At 44.6% G+C, this 23,247-nt stretch overlaps 1 protein-coding gene across 1 annotated transcript in view; it reads right to left on the bottom strand.

Annotated features, from left to right (window-relative positions):
• The window catches only part of LOC117528586 (dynein assembly factor 5, axonemal-like), a 72,744-nt gene that overhangs the window by 36,390 nt on the left and 13,107 nt on the right, over nucleotides 1-23,247 (bottom strand). The window contains exons 5-7 of the mRNA XM_034191216.1: nucleotides 17,054-17,286; nucleotides 15,138-15,362; nucleotides 401-553 (exon numbers count right to left, since the gene is read on the bottom strand). Coding sequence (XP_034047107.1) covers nucleotides 401-553; nucleotides 15,138-15,362; nucleotides 17,054-17,286 — 611 coding nt within the window. The remainder of the gene's footprint in view (nucleotides 1-400; nucleotides 554-15,137; nucleotides 15,363-17,053; nucleotides 17,287-23,247) is intronic.

The following is a 23,247-nucleotide window of genomic DNA, read 5'->3' as shown; positions in this document are numbered from 1 at the left end:
GCAGCTAAAATGGGGATCATTTTTTTCAAACACCAAATCTTGTTGGGGACTCTCATCTACATTAGTGTGGTCCAAGGTGGAGAAAGGGGTGGGGGTAGAGAGTGACCCACTCCTTCAGAGCATCTGTCCTGCTGCACTTTGAGCAGTGGAAGCACAACAATTACAATCACACTGACTACAATATGTGGGTCCATTCCTTTCATGAAATTGCACGTGGCAAGGGAAGGTGACTTTTGACATGTCACAGTAGTCAATCTCTATAACAACGCATATCAACATGTCTGTTTTCTGATCACTTTTTTATTATGGAACTGTAAACAATATGTGTGGATTCACTGTTCAGAATGATGTGATTCCGATTGGAGCTTTTTGGATAAACGTAGCTGCTGTGTTCTCTTACCTTATCGCTCAGAGGATTCTGGTTCGGTTCAGTGAGGAGACTCTGGATGGTCACCAGCACCTGCAGCAGCTGCAGGCTGACTGAGGCACAATCTGCATCACACTGAAGGAGGAGAGCATCTACACACGCCAACAATTGCTCCAAGTACATAACCTGGGAAAGAGGGAAGAAAGAACTAAGACAAGGAGGAAGAAGGAAGAATACCTTCTTGTGCCCTTTCACAAAACCTCAATACACCAGTCAGGATGGTAAGTTTTGGCTCCATGCTTGTTTGCTAGTAGCATTAATCAAAGGCTACTTAATCAATTTTAACACTACAATGTGTAGGATTAAAATTCATAACAATCTGTTCATTCGTGTATAATTCTGCAACAATGATCTGACGTGTTTTCATGAGATTAGAATGAGCTCTTCATATCTAGATGGCAGTGACATATTTATTCAGATTTTTACATTTTGTAGCATGGTTGGAAGAATGAAGAAAAAAGAGAAATCAGTGGTTGCTCCTTTATACACCGTCTACTGGTTGCTAGTGCAGACAAGTAAGTTTGAGAATCCTACTTTTTGTGAAATGGAGGATCATACATATCAGTTATCAAAAGACAAGGCAAAGGAACATTAATCCCTGTCATCAAAGAAGCAACAACATGAACGGAAACAATATCACAACCAGTGAGAGCATAATGCAGTCTACAACCTTACCACTAGATGACACTAAACCCTACACACTGTAGCTGTAAGAAACCTGGTGAAAAGGTCGCGTTTGTCTTGGAAAAGAAGCCATTAAATTCTGGGGGAGAATTAGAAAAAGGGAAAATCTTAATTAAGTTTTTAATTAATAATGCAAAAGGGATACTGTGAACCCTGGCAGAGGTATCACATACAATTGATCTGAAACTCACAATTATTAAAAATTACTGCACCATAATTTTGACATTTAACATTTGTTTTCTTTATATCCATCCATCCATTTTCTTCCGCTTTATCCGGAGTCGGGTCGCGGGGGCAGCAGCTCACGCAAAGCCGCCCAGACCTCCCGATACACACACACCTCCCCCAGCTCCTCCGGGGGAACCCCAAGGTGTTCCCAAGCCAGCTGAGAGAGGTAGTCCCTCCAGCATGTCCTGGGTCTTCCCCGGGGCCTCCTCCCAATGGGACGTGCCCGGAACACCTCTCCAGCGAGGCGTCCAGGGGGCATCCGGAAAAGATGCCCGAGCCACCTCAACTGACTCCTTTCGACGTGGAGGAGCAGCGGCTCGAGACCGAGCTCCTCACCCTATTTCTAAGGGAGCGCCCAGCCACCCTGCGGAGGAAACTCATCTCGGCCACTTGTACTCGCGATATATTTAAATTGATATATACTCAACAAAAATATAAACGCAACACTTTTGGTTTTGCTCCCATTTTGTATGAGATGAACTCAAAGATCTAAAACTTTTTCCACATACACAATATCACCATTTCCCTCAAATATTGTTCACAAACCAGTCTAAATCTGTGATAGTGAGCACTTCTCCTTTGCTGAGATAATCCATCCCACCTCACAGGTGTGCCATATCAAGATGCTGATTAGACACCATGATTAGTGCACAGGTGTGCCTTAGACTGCCCACAATAAAAGGCCACTCTGAAAGGTGCAGTTTTGTTTTATTGGGGGGGGATACCAGTCAGTATCTGGTGTGACCACCATTTGCCTCATGCAGTGCAACACATCTCCTTTGCATAGAGTTGATCAGGTTGTCAATTGTGGACTGTGGAATGTTGGTCCACTCCTCTTCAATGGCTGTGCAAAGTTGCGACGACGAACTGGAGTCAGTTCAGACGAACTGGACGACGAGCAGGCAGATGAGCTTCCCTGAGACGATTTCTGACAGTTTGTGCAGAAATTCTTTGGTTATGCAAACCGATTGTTTCAGCAGCTGTCCGAGTGGCTGGTCTCAGACGATCTTGGAGGTGAACATGCTGGATGTGGAGGTCCTGGGCTGGTGTGGTTACACGTGGTCTGCGGTTGTGAGGCTGGTTGGATGTACTGCCAAATTCTCTGAAACGCCTTTGGAGACAGCTTATGGTAGAGAAATGAACATTCAATACACAAGCAACAGCTCTGGTTGACATTCCTGCTGTCAGCATGCCAATTGCACGCTCCCTCAAATCTTGCGACATCTGTGGCATTGTCCTGTGTGATAAAACTGCACCTTTCAGAGTGGCCTTTTATTGTGGGCAGTCTAAGGCACACCTGTGCACTAATCATGGTGTCTAATCAGCACCTTGGTATGGCACACCTGTGAGTGGGATGGATTATCTCAGCAAAGGAGAAGTGCTCACTATCACAGATTTAGACTGGTTTGTGAACAATATTTGAGGGAAATGGTGATATTGTGTATGTGGAAAAAGTTTTAGATCTTTGAGTTCATCTCATACAAAATGGGAGCAAAACCAAAAGTGTTGCATTTATATTTTTGTTGAGTGTAAAAAAGTGAAAAAATGTTAAGGGGGTATCCCATTTGAATTTATCATATATCCTCATAATCTTGTTTAATCTGATTAGCAGTCCAAAGGTATTCAAATTTAAAGTGACATAAAAGAGTGACAAGAAACAAATCATCCTATTTGAGCAGGTACAACTTGTGAAAATCTAGTCATTGCTTATGTTTCCTTCAATAACCTCTGCAGTAGTGCTGCATTTACCAGTCACAGGGCCTCCAAAACGTGTAACAAATATATATATATACAACCCCTGGCAAAAATTATGGAATCACTGGCCTCGGAGGATGTTCATTCAGTTGTTTAATTTTGTAGAAAAAAAAGCAGATCACAGACGTGACACAAAACTAAAGTCATTTCAAATGGCAACTTCTGGCTTTAAGAACACTATAAGAAATCAGGAAAAATTATTGTGGCAGTCAGTAACGGTTACTTTTTTAGACCAAGCAGAGGGAAAAAAATATGGAATCACTCATTTCTGAGGAAAAAAATTATGGAATCATGAAAACAAAAGAACGCTCCAACACATCACTAGTATTTTGTTGCACCACCTCTGGCTTTTATAACAGCTTGCAATCTCTGAGGCATGGACTTAATGAGTGGCAAACAGTACTCTTCATCAATCTGGCTCCAACATTCTCTGATTGCTGTTGCCAGATCAGCTTTGCAGGTTGGAGCCTTGTCATGGACCATTTTCTTCAACTTCCACCAAAGATTTTCAATTGGATTAAGATCCGGACTATTTGCAGGCCATGACATTGACCCTATGTGTCTTTTTGCAAGGAATGTTTTCACAGTTTTTGCTCTATGGCAAGATGCATTATCATCTGAAAATGATTCATCATCCCCAAACATCCTTTCAATTGATGGGATAAGAAAAGTGTCCAAAATATCAACGTAAACTTGTGCATTTATTGATGATGTAATGACAGCCATCTCCCCAGTGCCTTTACCTGACATGCAGCCCCATATCATCAATGACTGTGGAAATTTACATGTTCTCGTCAGGCAATCATCTTTATAAATCTCATTGGAACGGCACCAAACAAAAGTTCCAGCATCATCACCTTGCCCAATGCAGATTCGAGATTCATCACTGAATATGACTCTCATCCAGTCATCCACAATCCACGATTGCTTTTCCTTAGCCCACTGTAACCTTGTTTTTTTCTGTTTAGGTGTTAATGATGGCTTTCATTTAGCTTTTCTGTATGTAAATCCCATTTCCTTTAGGCGGTTTCTTACAGTTCGGTCACAGACGTTGACTCCAGTTTCCTCCCATTTGTTCCTCATTTGTTTTGTTGTGCATTTTCGATTTTTGAGACATATTGCTTTAAGTTTTCTGTCTTGACGCTTTGATGTCTTCCTTGGTCTACCAGTATGTTTGTCTTTAACAACCTTCCCATGTTGTTTGTATTTGGTCCAGAGTTTAGACACAGCTGACTGTGAACAACCAACATCTTTTGCAACATTGAGTGATGATTTACCCTCTTTTAAGAGTTTGATAATCCTCTCCTTTGTTTCAATTGACATCTCTCGTGTTGGAGCCATGATTCATGTCAGTCCACTTGGTGCAACAACTCTCCAAGGTGAGATCAGTTTTGGGGATGAAAATTTACAGGGTGATTCCATAATTTATTCCTCAGAATATTTTTTTCCCTCTGCTTGGTCTAAAAAAGTAACCGTTACTGACTGCCACAATTTTTTTTCCCTGATTTCTTATAGTGCTTCTTAAAGCCAGAAAGTTGCCATTTGAAATTACTTTAGTTTTGTGTCATGTTTATGATCTGCTTTTTTTCTACAAAATTAAACAACTGAATGAACATGCTCCGAGGCCGGTGATTCCATAATTTTTGCCAGGGGTTGTAATAGGATCTGATCCTGTTGTCTTATTTACAAATTGTACATGTTCAATCAAGCCCCTCCATTTTGTCACATGATAATTTCACTAGGACCACAATGGAAATAAGCTTTACTGTGCTATCTGTGTATCACTGATACATTCACCTCAGTATGTTTATATTGATGCTACAGAATTAACTCCATCGATCAATCATAAATAATATTTTATTTACGTTTTAACACTGTCTGCAGTAGGGCGTGCATGTGCACATACATGAGCTTTTAAAAAGACTGGAAGCTACCTTTGACCGCGTCTGATGCACGTGCAAGCTGATGTCCGCGAGATGTCTTGTAAATCACTCCAGAGGTATTATCAGGTTGCAAAAACAGCATTTTCAGTTTTAGAAGTGTTCATTTCTTGCTCGCTTTTACGTGATATATGAGAGACGTGTTAGATTTACCCAGAAGCGCAGCAGTTTGGAAGCGGATTCCGCCATGTTGAATCAGCAGCCAGAGAGAGTCCAGCCAGTGATGCCACGGTGCCTCTCTACTCTGATTGGCTATCACCCACCCCACCCCCCAACAAACCTGATTGTTGGGGGGTGGGGTGTTATGTTATGGATTCATAGTATAAATAGGAAACAGAATGTCACCTTTTGACCTCTTAAAATAGGTCAAGGTTAGCCATCTTTGAACTTGTCCAAGCTCTGTTTCCCAAGAATGTTCCCTGTGAATTGTGAAATAGGACTGGACTTATGCTGAGCACAGACAGATAGACAGACAGATGGATGGGTGCAAAGCCTTCACACTACTCGATGCCCATATTATGATGGCCTCGGATAAAATGGGTCTTATACTCCAGAAAATACACTATGTATATAAACTCATAATTGTCATTTGTTTTACCCTTTCTGCTCTCATTCTAATTTCAACAGTACTTTCTACATCCCAGCAGATGTAGATGCAGAAATCCCAGCAGATGGTGTAATTCATCACATTTTCTAGAGTACAACTCGCATCAGAGTAAAAGTCAAATGTGTCAAAGCATGCATCTTGAAGAGGGGATTAAAAAACAAAAACATATACAAGTCACACTGGAGTATGAGCTGCACATTTTTTCTGTGTGTGGAACTCATCTTTAAACATAGTGTTTGACATTTCGGACAACATATTGTACATTATTTGATGCAGTTTGGAGAAAGGAAATTGTCAGATGGACACGGAAGAAGTGAACAGTGGATTTATGCAAGAATCCCACAGCTTGTGGAGCACACCAAAAGGACTTTTATATTTCAAAAACAAGATGGACAAATAGACGTGCAATGGACAACATAATGGATGTTATTTTATGGCCATGAACACTGATTGCTGATCCACAGCACTGGAAACACTACAATAAAAATGTGAAACCATTTTTTTTTTAACAGCTATTAAGATGTGACAATAAAATATTATTATTATCAGCGAATATCTTCATTTTCTGTATGCAAGTCACAGGACTTCCCAAACTAGTAAAACAACAACAACAAAAAACTGCTTAAAATATGGTACACACCAGTAACTGCAAGTTCTTATGCCTCTTTTTAACAACAACAGTAACAATTTGTGTCTCATTTGACAGTAAGATAACGGAATGACTGACAGGATGTTATAACAGTAAGAACCTTCTTTCCTACTCTGGGCTTGAATTTGTGTGAGAGCTGGTTTTGTGGAGAGCTCAAGTTTAAACAAAGAAGTGCGGCTCTGGCTAATTTCCATGCCATCATTGGGAACACATACTTTTCCTGTTGGCTCCCGGCTTGTCATTCTGGGTGGCTGTGGTGGATGGTGCACGTGAGTTGGGGTGCTGGGGTGGGGGGTGGTTGAAGGCTGAGTGGTGAAGCACCCTCCAGGTGTTAGCTTTGGTATGGTGGTAAGGAGTTGGGCCGTAATAGGGAATTAAGTGTGTGTGTGTGTGACTAAGTAATACTCCATGCTCACGAATCTCTAACCCCCACTCCACACATGCTTAACAATGCTGTCACTAGAGGGAGCACCGTCTGTTCCCCGTACACAGTACAGCTGAAGAAAGATGGTCAGGGCACCAAAAAGTGGCCTGGACAAACTCAGAGCAAAAAAACAGGTTTATTTATTCATTTATTTAATTTTCAATTATGTCCAATTATACTGACATCAAGAATACAGTTGCTCTCATTTGCTTAACCACTACACTGATGAGGATAAATATCTGCCTGAAACCTCACCATTCTCTGGCACACCACCAGGCAGCAGTGGCGGTCATATGACAAGTGTCCATGATTTTACTGTACATGCGCTGAAAACAGCCATTAAGAGTGGCTGATTGGGAGAGAAAGAGGGAGAATATATATATATATATATATATATATATATACACACACATACACACACACACACACACGGTCTTGTGTGTGTTAGAATAGTATCGGACCTTTTTATTTTTTGCAAAAGCTGATGGATTTGAATCACGTGTGCTTGCATGAGCAAAAGTTGAACCTTAGTACGCATGCGTGAACTTTTTCACGCCTGTCGATTGCATCATTTTCTGATAAGCAGCCTTTGTGTGAGGACATGTGTAGTGCCCTCGGTGGATTTTCATTTCAAGGAAAAAGATGGAACGACTAGAGCAGCGCCACATCAAATTTTGCCAGAAACTGGGCGACAGCCAGGTGGAAACCATTCGGAAGATTCAGACGGCTTTCGGTGACTTTTCAGTCGTGTGACTATCCGAGAAATTGATGCGGCGTTGCATCAGTCGTTCCATCTTTTTCCTTGAAATGAAAATCCACCGAGCGCACAACACACGTCCTCACACAAAGGCTGCTTACCAGAAAATGATGCAATCAACAGGCGTGAAAAAGTTCACGCATGCAAGCACACATGATTCAAATCCATCAGGTTTTTGCAAAAAATAAAAAGGTTGGATACTTTTCTAACAGACCTCGTGTATATATATATATATATATATATATATATATATGAGAATGGAAAAACCGGTGCAGCGTAATAAGTAGGTGGACACCTGGAGCCGGTCGAGATACACCTGGTTTCATCGGCCCGGGCGCGCTTTAGGGGCCTTGTTCCACAGGGTGCATATGCACTCAGCTGTCCCTCTGGGCTACTGCTGCTAAGTGGACTTCACAGTGTTCAGCAAGATAATGTGCACTTTTGAAAATTCCTGTTCATAAATATCTCACTGTCAGACTCCTCTCTCGAGACCATTCTCAGCCAGTTATTCCAGCACTGCGGATACTATGTTGGCTTTGTCCCCCATGGCAATCCAAAGCACAGCGGCAGTCAGTCGTGTAATGTGTGTACATGTGTGAGACAGTGGGGGGTGGGGTGGGGAGTAATTGGTACTCTGTGGAATAACCGTTTAATAGAGCGGTATGCGATTCATAAGCAAACACCCCGTGTACATCTCACAGGGTATCCACGGGCTCTGCTTGAACTTTCCCCTCAAACCCTTCACAATGCATTCCATTTATAACAAATATTTAAAGTGGAGCATATGTCATTTATTTTATTTTATTTTTCCTCCATTAATTGCAGCAGTGACTTGAAAGAGCTGGAGAGGTTAAGTCATGCAGAAACATCATATATCAGCTTCTAAATCTTCAACGTGCTCCACAACTCCCCACAGAGCCACGTAGTTTCCCCTGCCTCTGTGCACTTTGATGATTATTTATATTTCATTTCTTAACAGGCTTCATTTTGTCCAAGTCAAACTTGGTTTTCTCTCTCCATTTCTGGTTCCAGTGAGACATAACTCTCTCAAGTTAGATACAAGCACACACATTTTTAACGTTGTTAAATAACCACTGCTAGTATACATCCATCATTCACAGTCCAGGACAGCACAGCACCATCAAGAGACTGTTCTGTCTCCAACTTTGGAGGCGCAATTTTGTCATTAAAGGAATTGAGCCAGCAACCCTCCAACACAGATACTTTGTACCTTTGCTTAATAGAGAAATGTGAACTATTTAGGGATGCATGTTTTCAGCTTTTCATCATCTTTTATACAGTTCTTCAGGTATTTCTTGAATGACTAAAAGAAATTAAGCATTTATTTTATAATAGAAGGGCAATCAGGCATACTTCTACTAAGTTCCAGTGCTCTAGGCAATAATAAACTGTTGGTGTTTTTTCCCCATTAACCCTTTTTTCCCCCCATTGTAAAGTCCCCTTCACACATAACACGAAGTTGTGCAAAAGAAGTAGAAACCAGCCAAAAAACAGCAACCAAAAAACGAAATGGGGAACCACGAAACATTCCCCTGCTGTTGGGAGGGTCACACGGTCAGACAGGAGTGCATGATATCGCGTCGATGGTTTCGTGTGAGCACGAACACCGTGTGAACACCTGGAATATGTGATACCACAACGCACCACTGCTGTGGGGGGGAAAAAAAACCCTCACACCAACAAACCCCCACTGCAATTCCTACTATTTAATCCCCTCATCAAGCGGACAATACAAGTATGATCCTTATGTTCCTCTGTAGTATATGACCCATGGTCATAGACATCAAGTTATGAAATGACATGAATGAAGCAGTGCGCTCTTATCATGTCCACGTCTGCGGGCCCACGTGTCCAGCCAGCGGGCCTGAGTGTCCAGTGAGCGGCGTACCAAAAGACACTGCGTCATGTGGACCATAGCTGATGTGGGTGTTGTGACATTCAGATCTCCAGCTGAGTGTACAGATGATCAGATGGTTCTTTTCACATGGCACAGCCTGCCGACGTGCGACACGGTCGATCCAGCCTGTTGCAAAGGCGATGTGTTTTTATGTATTTCCATGTGAGGACAGCATGCCCAAGTACGCGCCTCACTGTGGAGAGTTGTAAGGTGATGTCCTTCATAACACAATGTGTTCTCCAGCTGTGCCTTGTGGGTCCACAGATCCCAACAGCAGATGCTGGCACTGAGACATCCTTGATTAAGTTACTGCTATCTTGTTATGACTACAGTTACTTTAGTTTGTTCCATTTCAATTACTTTTCAGTGATGGGCTTTGATAAGTGATCAAAGGCAAAATCTGCCCCTTGATCTGGATTTGCACCAAAATTTGACCAACTCTTCTTTGGCCCAAGGACTACCCCCTCCAACTAAACATAGCTGAAATTCGTTCACGTCTTTATGAGATATCCTACAAACAACAGACAGACAATGGCAATAAACAGTGGAGGCAATAAGACAGACAGTCCTATGTGAGGGATCAGTGAAATATCGACTCTACAGCAAGAAACTGTGTAAAAGTGAGTTAAAAAGAGGTGGATGCAGGCACTCTTGTCTTCAGTGGGACCATTTACAGGCATATAGTGATGTGACCAAGCTTTCCGTTATGAACTCTGCATATTTTAAAAGAATGCTGCAGGTGTCTCCTTCACACGAGGTCTTGAACTACGACAATCTGTGCCCACAGACACACAGAGGAGAGGCAGACAGAGGAAGCAGAGGTCTTCATCCATCTGTCTGACAACATGTGACCAATCCCATCCTGTTAGCACAGACGAGATGACCCTCGCCACATGTGGGCGAAAGAAGACGGAAGAGGGTCAACTTCCAATGCCATTTATCAGTGTCTGACCAGTCTCTCTGAAATTTCAGGCATTCTTTAACTGGCCGGGTGAGATGACAGAAACTGCAGCATTGAAATGTCAGAACGGCAGTGAGTGCCAAGATATGCAGTGGTTTATTAACCAGAAAACAACACTATGCCTTTAATGCCTTGTCTGGTTACCGAGGTCAAAGTAGCTCTGCGGGGTTAAAAGTCATGGATTTTGTTATTCCAGAGAAAGAATTTTGGCAGGCATAACTAGATAGGGAACACTGTGTGACTCTGGGATGCAGCAGGATCAGAAAATAGCTCTCTGCTAGACAATTGCTATTTTGAGTCAGAAAGCGAAACGAATTTAGTGTAAGAAGAAAGGAAGTGAGGAGAGTCTGCTCCAGAGATGATGGGCTTATTTTCAGAAAAACAAAAGGATTTCAACCATTTTAACAGACTAATTTAAAAAGGAAAAAATAATAAACACAAAAGGTCAAGGGGGCATATTTTGGATATTGACATTCTGGTGACAGACAGGTAATGTTAGATTAGAAAAACGTCAGTCTGGAATGTCACTGTAGCCAGATTGGCATGATGCAGAATTGCTCAACAGTGAACCTACTGAACGTATGATGTACACTGATGCTATTGAAAAGAATTTTAACCAAAACCCTTTTAATAAGAGTGGGATCTTATCATGAAATGTACAACAAGTAATGCAAAAAATATCCAGTATAATTGCTGCACTGTCAATTCCAAAAATAAGGCCACTGAAGTAAACACCAACAGGAGAAAGTTCTGTTTTATAAGATGTGTCGACTACCCATCACTTTGTCATGTTATAGTTTTAATCAGACATGTAAAGATATATAAAATAATCTATTTCTGCTGTACTTTCACAAATATGAACATGTGATCAGGGGGAACATGTTCTAGAGCAGCTGATGCACAAGTGGCCATGACTGAAGTATACCTTTTTTTTTTGGGTCAGTCCAACTCCTATTGTTTGCCCTTGAGAATTTGTCACAGTCATTGAAAAAAAAAAAAGGAATAAGAAAAAGAAGAAGAAGAATAAAAAAAGAGAACATGACACAAAACTGCACTCTTCTCAGGCGAAAAAGCAACAATGTAGCTGTTAGGGCACAAAGACATTCTTAGAATATACACATATGGCCACATTGGCTCCTATGACATCTGTTGAAAGCATTGTAATAACACATTTTCTTACTCACATCTAACTCACTCACGAAAAAAAGGACAATTATCTCAGACTCAAGCCATCTGTCTTGTCAGAACAGAACAGCTCTAAGGTTCAGTCAGAGTAAGTGAGCAGGGGTCCCAAAATACCCAAAATTGGACGTACATATGTACTAACACTCGTTTTTCAACCTCAAAAATGCCGCTCTGTGCTTGACAATACCCTCTACAATCCCGATCTGTGAGTGTAATAACCCTCTAAAATTCAATCTAGTGTGTACTTGATCATCAAGCCCCTCACTCATTACCGGATCTCAATCTTATTGGCAGCCACAAGACAACAGTGCAGTGTAAACGCTCCCGTTGCTGTCTGCATCAGTGCAGTCAGAGCTTTCAATAGAAGGTGTCGAGCATCGGAAATTGACATCTATTCCACAGATTTTGACTAGAAGAAAAAAAATCCAAGATATTAACCTCCACCTCTGGGTGTACACATTTTTTCATGCAACATTATCTCACCTTTCATACAATTAGAACTCCACAAAAACCCCTGTGTTACACCAAAATCTGTGCTGCTAAAGCCAACACGTCATAAAAAAAAGTTAAAACTTTGTGATTCTTAAAGACCCTTTCATACATAACAAGACGTTGGGCGAAACAGGCCGAACCAGGCCAAGTGGGCCAAACCTGATAAATCTGAGCCGCATTCGAGAGGGAAAGACATTTGGGCAGGCGCGATCGAATGGCGTCCAACTGCCACCCAAATACCTAGAATGTGGCACAAACCCAGCCGGAATGGATCAGGTAAAGTTGGATGCCATTTGTCAAATCGGTCAAATCGGTCGATGTTCATGTTGCTCAGGGGAGCACACGACACACTTGGACGCCATGCGTCTTGCACTCAGCCCCCATTTGGGACAGGGACTGGTGACACGCTGGTGCAATCGACCTCATCCATGCCCACCCACACCATTCAGCAGCAGTCTGTGGTGGCTGCCTATTGCAATATGTCGCCCGGTCCTGTCCGGACTGTTTCGACTGCTGTCGGGGTGTGGTTCTGGCTGATCATATCAGGACCTTGAATACATCTCGATTGTGATGCCACGTGCACTACATTCAAGCTTGCGGTGAGAATGGACCCGGCTGCTGTAAGCGCACTGTGACTGCTGTTGGAGGACTTTGGATTGCATGTGTGGACTTTGGCTGAGTGTGGGCGCCATTCGCCCTAATTCGGCATGTAGTGTGAAGGCTGGCTCGACTGCGACTTTTGGCCAGGATTCGACGTGGCCAAACATTTTGTACAGCCCCTCTACCACAGTCTGAATGGTCTGACTTGTGTATGATTTCCCCTACAACTGTTGTGACTGCAGTCAGATGGATGTAATTCCTCATCTCGACCGCCGTTCGACTGGGTTTCCAATGCGAGCATGCCACGACTGTGGTGTGTTATGTGCTGTGGCCGAACAGCTGTGCCGACTGCTGTATGAGGCATTCGATGTGACTCCACTTTTCATAAATGTCATTTGAATCCTCCTTCATGCGCCATTTGGCCTCATTTGTGCTATGTGTGAAGGGGCCTTAACAGTCTGTGGAACAGAAATTCTTCCATTGTGCAGTGCATGATGGAGGGTACCATACTAACTGGTGCCCTGTGGGTCACATTTGGCCCAGTATCCTTTTGTGTGGACATGTTTTACCAAGGTGATTAGACTTAAACTTTAAAGAAAAAAGTGATTGCACATGCAGCACGAGATCTGTCAGTGATGACTGGTGGATGAAACGTTGCTTAAATTATACCCATATACACTGTTTGCATCCATGTAGTTCGTAGTGGTGTTGATGAAGCTGAAACTAAGTGATACTTGTATTTGGGTTTCTTTAATATTGAAAATTATTATATGGTATGGGATTTTGCCAACTTCTGATTGGCCCATTCGCCACTTTCTGAGCTGTACCACATACCGAGTTGACCACTGGTGGAGCCGAGTAGACCGCGCATGCGAAACGAGTACACCTCGCGTGCAGCGTAGCGCAAGCTAATTGAGCGACGCCTTCTAACGATAATGACCAATCAGATAACACGATACAACGCCTACTTAGCTGTCAGTTTGTTGACAAGATGGTAGAAGACAGGTTTGTGTCTGCTAGCGACTTAAAACGAATTTACACAAAAAAGATGCGAAGAACACCCGCAGAAATACACAGCAGCCAACCTGTTTCGCAAGTACGTCACTGAAAAGGGACATGCACCCAACTTTGAAACTTACGACAGACGGATGCTTGACAGAGAACTCTGTCGATTTTACGCGGAACCTAGACAGGCGAATGGCGAACTTTATAAGAAAACTAGCCTGATGACTTCTCACAGACTTAACAGGCATCTTCAGTTGATCGATGGGATGTCAGTTGGTGCAGAATGACAGTAATAATAAAGAGTTGAAACTTGAGATTGATTTTTCAGTTTTAGTATGTTTGACAAACTCCCAATTTTCTTGTTTACCATATAATAAAGCAGTTATAGGCTTTTGATTTCGGTGTACCCGTGATTATGCGGACCTTGACTAGGTCTGCATAATCACGGGTACACCTCATCAAAAATCTATAATTGTATAGTATTTTTTTAGGCCACCAGTGACTACATTTTACAGCACTGTTACAGGACAGTTTTGGTGAGTACCAACAGGTCTAAAAAATTCAACGTAAACACTGGTATAATTATAGTTCTGCTATTAAAGCCAGCACATATTAAGAAATTAAACAAACGTGAGAAGAATTCAAGTAAACACAATAATTCTGCTTGCATTTGAAAATATATGCAAATTACCAATTACCCTCTAAAACCCTAAAGTGGGGATGAAATTACCCTCTAAAATATGAGGGTGACGCTTACCGTCTATCGTGAGGTATTGTTATGCAAATCTGGAGGTGTCTAGAATGTGCAGATGCAGATTTGTGCAGATTTCTAAAATAATGATTTTAGAAAATAAAATCTGATGTGATTTATTTACATAGATATCAATTTTATTTCTGTTACAGCACATCACTAATGACAATGCTAACATAACAGTGCGGCTGTGCTTCTACACTGTATTTAAACTTAAGTGTTTGTTTCGCATTGAAAAAAGAAGACTTTTTAAAACCCATGCTACTTCTGATTTGAAAACAGTATTTGATTTTTTTTATCTGACTCACATAAAACAGGTTTATGATCAAAATGAGGTGATTTGTGACATTTCAATAAGTTTATGAAAAGCTAAATTAGTTAATAAGGCTTTGATAGGATGACTGTATTAGTTTAAGTAGAAAGCCTGTCAGTCACTGAAAAACAATAGAGAAGTGAAATTTCCTGCAGATGTACAGTAAAATATACATTCAGACAGGGGTTGTTTTTTGGGGGGAAGTTAATGTATTGTATTGTAGTAATAATAATAATATTAATTAATAATAATTAGAATAATGTTAAATATCCAGGACTGTTCAGACTTAGTGAATGTATACACCGAGCTCTCTTCGAGCACTGGCAGACTGGGAAACTATGAAATTTTGTGCATATAATTTAATTTAAAAAGCTGTTATTCCCCAGATAAATAAACAAATGGGCTAATAACAACAACAACCCAGAGTTTTCCTGTACTGACCTGTTGATATTCCTGGCAGACTTCATGTTGGGTCAGTGTGTTGGCGATATGGTGGAGGTGTGGTTTAAGGAGGGGTTTGGAGCAGCCTCCCAGTACAGCAGCCAGAATCATGAGGGGTGCCCAGGGGTGGGAGGGAGAAGGTGGTGATGCCACATGATCCAACAGCAGCTTGAGTAACACTTCAGGAGGAACAAAGGTCCCCAGCAGTTTAGCAGCTGCCAAGCACTAACAAGTGGGCAGATACAGGAAGAGGCATGATGAAGTGGAAAGAAGACTGGAACAACAGGAACTCATTTTTATTCTGCAAAACATCAAAGAGCACCAGAAACTTCTATATGAACAGCTGCATCCTCAGTCCTTGAGCCCTGTCTGGACCCCATCTAAATCGAAGACACTACACAGACAAACGTGTCACCCGTCGTGCTGACTCAAACCTCAACAGATGTGCCCCCAAAACCTTCACGTGTCACAAAAATAAATAAATAAGATTTACTGTATCCATGTGGAGAGTGAAAATGACTAAATGCCACACTTGACTATCCAAAAGGAAAAACAAAGTATGATGCATAAAAGCCTGATAAACAGTGGTTATCTGCTGGAAATTTAATAGTATGATGTCATGCACAACACTGTACAAACACAATTACACAATGGAAGATGTATTCTTCAGTCCTTCTGCATTTTAACTATGAGAGTATTTGTCCTTTTAGTTTTCATATTTGCTATAAGTTTAATACTTATTTATTTATCCTCATTAAAGGAATAGTAAAAAAAAAGAGAAACATGTCAATCAAAATTTCAGAGGACAGTTCTAAGGATTGTGTTGAAATTTCTTGTGGTGAAGACTACAAAAGAAAGATATTTATTTTGCTTATTCAGTAGGTAATAAGGGTGTCACGAATCACGAAACACATGGTTCAGATTGGATCACGGTTTTTAAGTTATGGTTCGGAACAGAAAAAGGCAAATACTTCTTTGTGCTCATTTAAAAAATAACTTAATGAACAATGAAACAAGGAATGTTTGCCTGTGGTCCTGAATGAAAGTGTCCAATGTTTTACATAATATTTTAAAATAAAATACATTATTTTATATTAAATTGCAATATGAACAGGAACAGGGACTACAAATAGCTTTTGTCAAAACCATGAAACGACAAACTTGAGCAAAGCTGATCTAAGTTTGCAGCTTCAAACTAACAGGTTAATGATAATTTTATTTATAACCCTTTCAGGATAAATACATAGGTCCCACCCACTGATCAGAGTTCATTCAGATCAGCGCTCCTGTCCAGCAGACACTCACAAAAAGTCAGGAATACTCATTGTTTTCTGTAGCTGAGGATTTTCAGCCAGCTCAGCTGCACACATTGTTTGAGCATGGCGCTCAATTCAGTGGTCTACACAACTGCTTAAAGAGACAAGGGACACCTTGTCCTCAAGTCCTGATGTTTTTGAGAGATTCTTTCTGTGTTTGGATCTTTAAGTGCACAGCTGCATTCACTCAATTCACAATGTGATTTCACAGCATCGAAATTAATGCAGTTATGACTTTAACAAGTAACCATGACACAAAAATCACACAGTTACATAAAATCTGCAGTTAATCTGGAGTTCACACATGCAGGCCAAATTGTGGGGAGCAGTTCGTATGGTTCATCTATGATCTGTTACATGACTAGCAGGTAATATATTTGCAGTGGTTACAGTTTGTGTTACCCTTCAGTGTAATCATAATAAAAAAAGAAAATTGGTAAAACATCTCTGCAATTAAAAACAGTATAATTTCATAATCTAAAACAACCATTTCAGATTATATTCCATTGCCATGAGACCCACAATCACACCAATTGAAGTTAATGTTTTTGCACCACCATGAATTAAGTAGAACTTGTCCTACCCTTCCAGTAAACTCACATTACTGACCACGTCCCTCTCTGAGTCTGTGCAAGCACGGTACAGAGTGGCCAGCAGAGGCTGGAGGTGCTGGGTGATGTGATCCTCTGCATGGAGCAGCAGTACAGAGAGGAGTTGGGAGGTCTTGACTCGCGTTGGTACGAGCCAGTCAGTCATGTCGTGGGTGATGGCTGACATCAATCTGCCCAGGTTCCTCACCACCAACTCTCGGCAGCCAAGCCCTGGACGCTCCACTGGGATGGAGAATGAACAGCTTTAGATCAGGGCTGGGCAACAAGGACCAAGACACTGCAGGTTTTCCTTCCAAACAATCACGTCAGCACGTGGGTGTACTCATGACCTTCTCCCAAATGGTAAACTTCAATGGCCTCAGTTGAAGCCCAACTAGAAGAAAAATTCGCAGTTCCTTGACTGACGGCATGAGGCTGGCTCCAAAACAGAGCACATTCCCACAGAAGCCCACATTATAATGTCACTTGGTTCTACATCTCTCTCAGATTCTTTCATTAATATACAGTGCATCCAGAAAGTATTTACAGCGCTTCATTTTTCCCCCCACATTTTGTTATGTTATAGTCTTATTCCAAAATGGAGTGAATTTATTTTTTCCCCCTCAAAATTCTACTCACAACACTCCATAATAACAATAAGAAGTTTATATATCTGTCATATGTCATCTGGAAGCATAGTTCAGGTAATTTTATCTTGGGTGTTCATTTCTAATTTCACCTCAGTTTGTAAGAGTTTTGGCATTCACAAGATGTGCTCAGTATGTGCACTGCTCCTCTGCTTCGGCCAGATCTCCCTTTGTTAACATTGTTCTATCAGTATGAAACTTCTTCAAAATCGCCCATATTGTATTTCTGTCTGGAGCGCTGACTTTTTAATGCAGTGTTCGCTCATCTTTTCACAGCGTCCCGTGATGTACGCGTCAGACGCCAGTAGGGTGGCTTATGTAATTAATTTGCTTCGAGGTGAGGCATGCGCTTGGGCTACGGCGCTTTGGGAGCAGAATTCACGGCTCCTTACCACTTATACTGGGTTTGTGAGGGAGTTCAGAACGGTTTTTGATCACCCTAACAGAGGCGAGACCGCGTCAACCGTGCTGCTGTCTATGAGACAGGGGCGTTGGAGCGCAGCTGAATATGCAGTCCACTTCCGCATCGCGGCTGTGAGGTCCGGCTGGAATACGACTGCGCTCCGCGCCGCCTTCATAAACGGACTGTCGTCGGTCCTGAAGGAGCACCTGGTGGCCAAGGAGGAACCGCGGGATTTGGATGGACTTATCGATCTAGTCATATGTTTAGACAATCGATTAGAAGAACGCCGTCGGGAGCGAGACGAAGGACGTGGCCGGGCACGCGCCGTCCCTCTCCCTTCCAGGTCCGAAAAGGTTCCGCCCTGCCCACGCTCCACAGCCTCGGCGCTCCGTGTGGCAACAGCTCCCCCTGCGGACGATGCTATGGACAGAGGAGACTGGCCCGCGGGGAGTGCTTTTTCTGCGGCTCAAGTGAGCATCAGCGGAGAGACTGCCCCAAGCGGTTAAACACGAACGCCCGCACTTAGAAACTGGGTTAAGGGTGGGCCAAGACATTCACGTGGGACATACAGGTATTTCCACATGTCTCCCAGTTACGATCCTGAGCGGGGATTTAACCCTTCAAGCCCCAGTACTGGTTAACACGGGGGCAGAAGGGAATCTGCTGGACAGCAGATGGGCAAGGGAGGTAGGGCTCCCTCTGGTGGTGCTTCCTTCACCTTTGAAGGTTCGGGCACTAGATGGCACCCTTCTCCCTTTAATCACAGACAAGACACAACCAGTAGTTCTGGTGGTGTCTGGGAATCATTGGGAGGAGACTGAGTTTTTTGTCACTCCTTCTACCTCCCGCGTGATTTTGGGCTTCCTGTGGATGGTAAAACACAATCCCCGGATTGACTGGCCGTCTGGGGTTGTGGCTCAGTTGAGCGAAACCTGCCACCGGGAGTGTTTAGGATCCTCGGTTCCCCCCGGTTTAATTGCTAATGAGGAGGTTAAAGTCCCCCCCCAATCTGACGGCGATGCCGGTTGAGTACCACGACCTTGCTGACGTCTTCAGCAAAGATCTGGCACTCGCCCTTCCCCCGCACCGTCCGTACGATTGTGCCATTGATTTGATCCCGGGCGTTGAGTACCCGTCCAGCAGGCTGTACAACCTCTCACGTCCTGAGCGCGAATCAATGGAGACCTACATTCGGGACTCATTAGCTGCCGGGCTGATCCGGAACTCCACCTCCCCGATGGGTGCAGGTTTCTTTTTTGTGGGCAAGAAAGACGGCGGACTCCATCCATGCATTGACTACAGGGGGCTGAACGAGATCACGGTCCGCAACCGATACCCTTTGCCCCTGTTGGATTCAGTGTTCACGCCCTTGCATGGAGCCCAAATTTTCACCAAACTAGATCTTAGGAATGCGTATCACCTGGTTTGAATCCGGAAAGGAGACAAGTGGAAGACGGCATTTAACACCCCGTTAGGTCACTCTGAGTACCTGGTCATGCCGTTCGGCCTCACTAACGCCCCCGCGACGTTCCAAGCTTTGGTAAATGACGTCTTGCGGGACTTCCTGCACTGATTTGTCTTCGTATGTCTGGACGATATATTCATCTTTTGCCCGGACCCTGAGACTCATGTCCAGCATGTACGTCAGGTCCTACAGCGGTTGTTGGAGAACCGGCTGTTTGTGAAGGGCGAGAAGTGTGAGTTCCACCGCACTTCTTTGTCCTTCCTGGGGTTCATCATCTACTCCAACTCCGTCGCCCCTGATCCGGCCAAGGTTGTGGCGGTGAGAGATTGGCCCCAACCGACAAGCCGTAGGAAGCTGCAACAGTTCCTCGGCTTTGCAAATTTCTACAGGAGGTTCATTAAGGGCTACAGTCAGGTAGTTAGCCCCTTGACAGCCCTGACCTCCCCAAAAGTCCCCTTCACCTGGTCGGATCGGTGCGAAGCTGCGTTTAGGGAGTTGAAACGTCGGTTTTCGACTGCACCATTTCTGGTGCAGCCCGATCCTTGCCGCCAGTTTGTGGTTGAAGTGGACGCCTCTGACTCAGGGATAGGAGCCGTGTTATCCCAGAGCGGGGAGTCCGACAAGGTTCTTCACCCTTGTGCCTACTTTTCTCGCAGGTTGACCCCAGCAGAGCGGAACTATGATGTGGGCAATCAGGAACTTCTTGCGGTGAAGGAGGCTCTTGAGGAGTGGAGACACCTGTTGGAGGGAGCTTCGGAGCCGTTCATGGTTTTCACGGACCATCGGAACCTGGAGTATATCAGGACAGCCAAGCGGCTGAACCCCAGGCAAGCCCACTGGTCATTGTTCTTCGGGCATTTTGACTTCCGGATCACCTATCACCCCGGGACCAAGAACCAAAGGTCGGAAGCCCTGTCCCGGGTACATGAAGATGAAGTCAAAACAGACCTGTCGGATCCGCCGGTATCCATCATACCTGAGTCCACTATCGTGGCCACCCTCAACTGGGACGTGGAGAAGACCGTCCGGGAGGCCCTGGCACGGAGCCCGGACCCAGGCACAGGCCCGAAGAACCGCCTCTACGTCCCACCAGAGGCCAGAGCTGCAGTCCTGGACTTCTGTCACGGTTCCAAGCTCTCCTGTCACCCAGGGGTGCGAAGGACCGTGGCAATGGTCCCGCAGCGCTTCTGGTGGGCGTCCATGGAAGCCGACGTCCGGGAATACGTTCAGGCCTGTACCACCTGTGCCAGGGGCAAGGCAGACCACTCCAAAACTCAAGGACTTCTGCAACCACTCCCGGTGCCTCGTCGCCCCTGGTCCCACATTGGCCTGGACTTTGTCACGGGCCTCCCGCCGTCCCAGGGCATGACGACCATCCTCACGGTAGTGAACCGTTTCTCCACGGCGGCCCACTTCGTGGCCCTCCCGAAGCTCCCAACGGCCCCGGAGACAGCAGACCTCCTGGTCCACCACGTCGTGCGTCTGCATGGGATACCAACTGACATTGTCTCGGATCGTGGTCCTCAGTTCTCCTCACAGGTCTGGAGGAGCTTCTGCAGAGAACTGGGGGCCACCGTGAGCCTCTCGTCCGGGTATCACCTGCAGACCAACGGACAGGCAGAGCGGGCCAACCAAGAAGTAGAACAAACCCTACGCTGTGTGACGTCCGCGCACCCGACGGCCTGGAGTGACCATCTGGCCTGGATCGAGTATGCGCATAATAGCCAGGTGTCCTCTGCCACCGGCCTCTCCCCGTTTGAGGTGTGTTTGGGGTACCAGCCCCCATTGTTTCCCGTGGTGGAGGGAGATGTCGGTGTGCCCTCGGTCCAGGCCCACCTGCGAAGATGCCATCGGGTGTGGCGCATCGCCCGTTCTGCCTTGTTGAAGGCCCGGACGAGGGCTAAGGCCCATGCAGACCGCCGGCGTTCCCCGGCCCCTGCATACCAGCCTAACTAAGGACATCCCCCTCCAAGTGGACTCCCCTAAGATGAAGGACAGGTACATTGGACCGTTTAGAATCCTCAAGATCCTCAGCCCTGCCGCAGTGAAGCTCCAGCTCCCGGCTTCACTGCGGATCCACCCTGTTTTTCACGTCTCCAGGATTAAACCACACCACACCTCACCCCTCTGTGCTCCCGGACCGGCACCGCCTCCTGCCCGGATCATCGACAGGGAGCCCGCGTGGACAGTACGCCAGCTCCTGGACGTCCGTCGTATGGGCCGGGGGTTCCAGTATTTGGTGGACTGGGAGGGGTATGGACCCGAAGAATGCTCCTGGGTGAAGAGGAGCTTCATCCTGGACCCGGCCCTCCTAGCCGACTTCTACACCCGACACCCCGACAAGCCTGGTCGGGCGCCTCCCGGCGCCCGTTGAGGGGGGGGGGTCCTGTTGTGTGGGCCGCTGAAGAGGAGGTACTGCTGGCCCACCACCAGAGGGCGCCCTGCGTGAAGTGTGGGCTTCAGGCACGAGAGGGCGCTGCCGCCTCACAGGAACAGCCGGGAGTGACAGCTGTCATTCATCAACTCCTGACAGCTGTCACCTATCACGATCTCATCAACCACTCCATAAAGGCCGGACGACATCTCCACCCCGCTGCCGAGATATCACCTACCATTGGAGGTAATTCCTCAGCCATAATCTGTGCCGTATCGCACGTTTTTGTTGTCTGATCCTCTAGAGAAGTTCGAAGATAGCTTGTGTCAGCGGGAGGCTGAGCTGGTCGTGGACGACAGGGTGATAAGCCGCACCCTTCCCGATCCGTGCAGACAAGTGTTTGTATCAGATCTGTAGAGACTCTGTGTTCGTAATTGCGGAGGTGGAGGTGTAATTCCCACCTGTATTGCTGACTGTTACTGGGTGTGCACACACCCACACCTAACTGTTTCTGCTTCCTGCCAGCAGTACCAGATCCGACAGCCGGAGACGGTGGCCACCTGGGGACTCGGGACTTGGCGGCTCCAGTATCTTCCGGGTTCGGTGGCAGTGGAAATCGTGTGGGATCCGGTTGTTGTCTGGACAGACGTCTTCTATCCTCGAGCCTGCCCACACGTCACCTCTGTGGATTGACTACATATAAATTCCGTAATCGTCTGTATTTCATTGTGCACATTCACAACAGTAAAGTGTTGTATTTTGGCTCATTCACTGTCCATTCATTTACGCCCACTGTTGTGGGTCCGTGTCACTACACTTTCACAACAATTCCGACTCTATAAGCTTGAAATACGATCAAATTGGTACATTTTCAGCAACGTTTAAATTCATTTTGCAGCCAATTTGAACCCAAGAGCTGGGCGGAAATTAGCAGTACTGGGAGGTGCCGGGAGGCACCGCCTACTGTGACTATAACCCTGATATATATATATATATATATATATATATATATATATATATATATATATATATATATATATATATATATATATATATATATATATATATATATATACACTCAACAAAAACATAAACGCAACACTTTTGGTTTTGCTCCCATTTTGTATGAGATGAACTCAGAGATCTAAAACTTTTTCCACATACACAATATCACCATTTCCCTCAAATATTGTTCACAAACCAGTCTAAATCTGAGATAGTGAGCACTTCTCCTTTGCTGAGATAATCCATCCCACCTCACAGGTGTGCCATATCAAGATGCTGATTAGACACCATGATTAGTGCACAGGTGTGC

This window comes from Thalassophryne amazonica, chromosome 16 (assembly GCF_902500255.1).
Source record: "Thalassophryne amazonica chromosome 16, fThaAma1.1, whole genome shotgun sequence".
Lineage (NCBI taxonomy): Eukaryota > Metazoa > Chordata > Actinopteri > Batrachoidiformes > Batrachoididae > Thalassophryne > Thalassophryne amazonica.
This window is presented reverse-complemented; position numbering and strand designations above follow the sequence as displayed.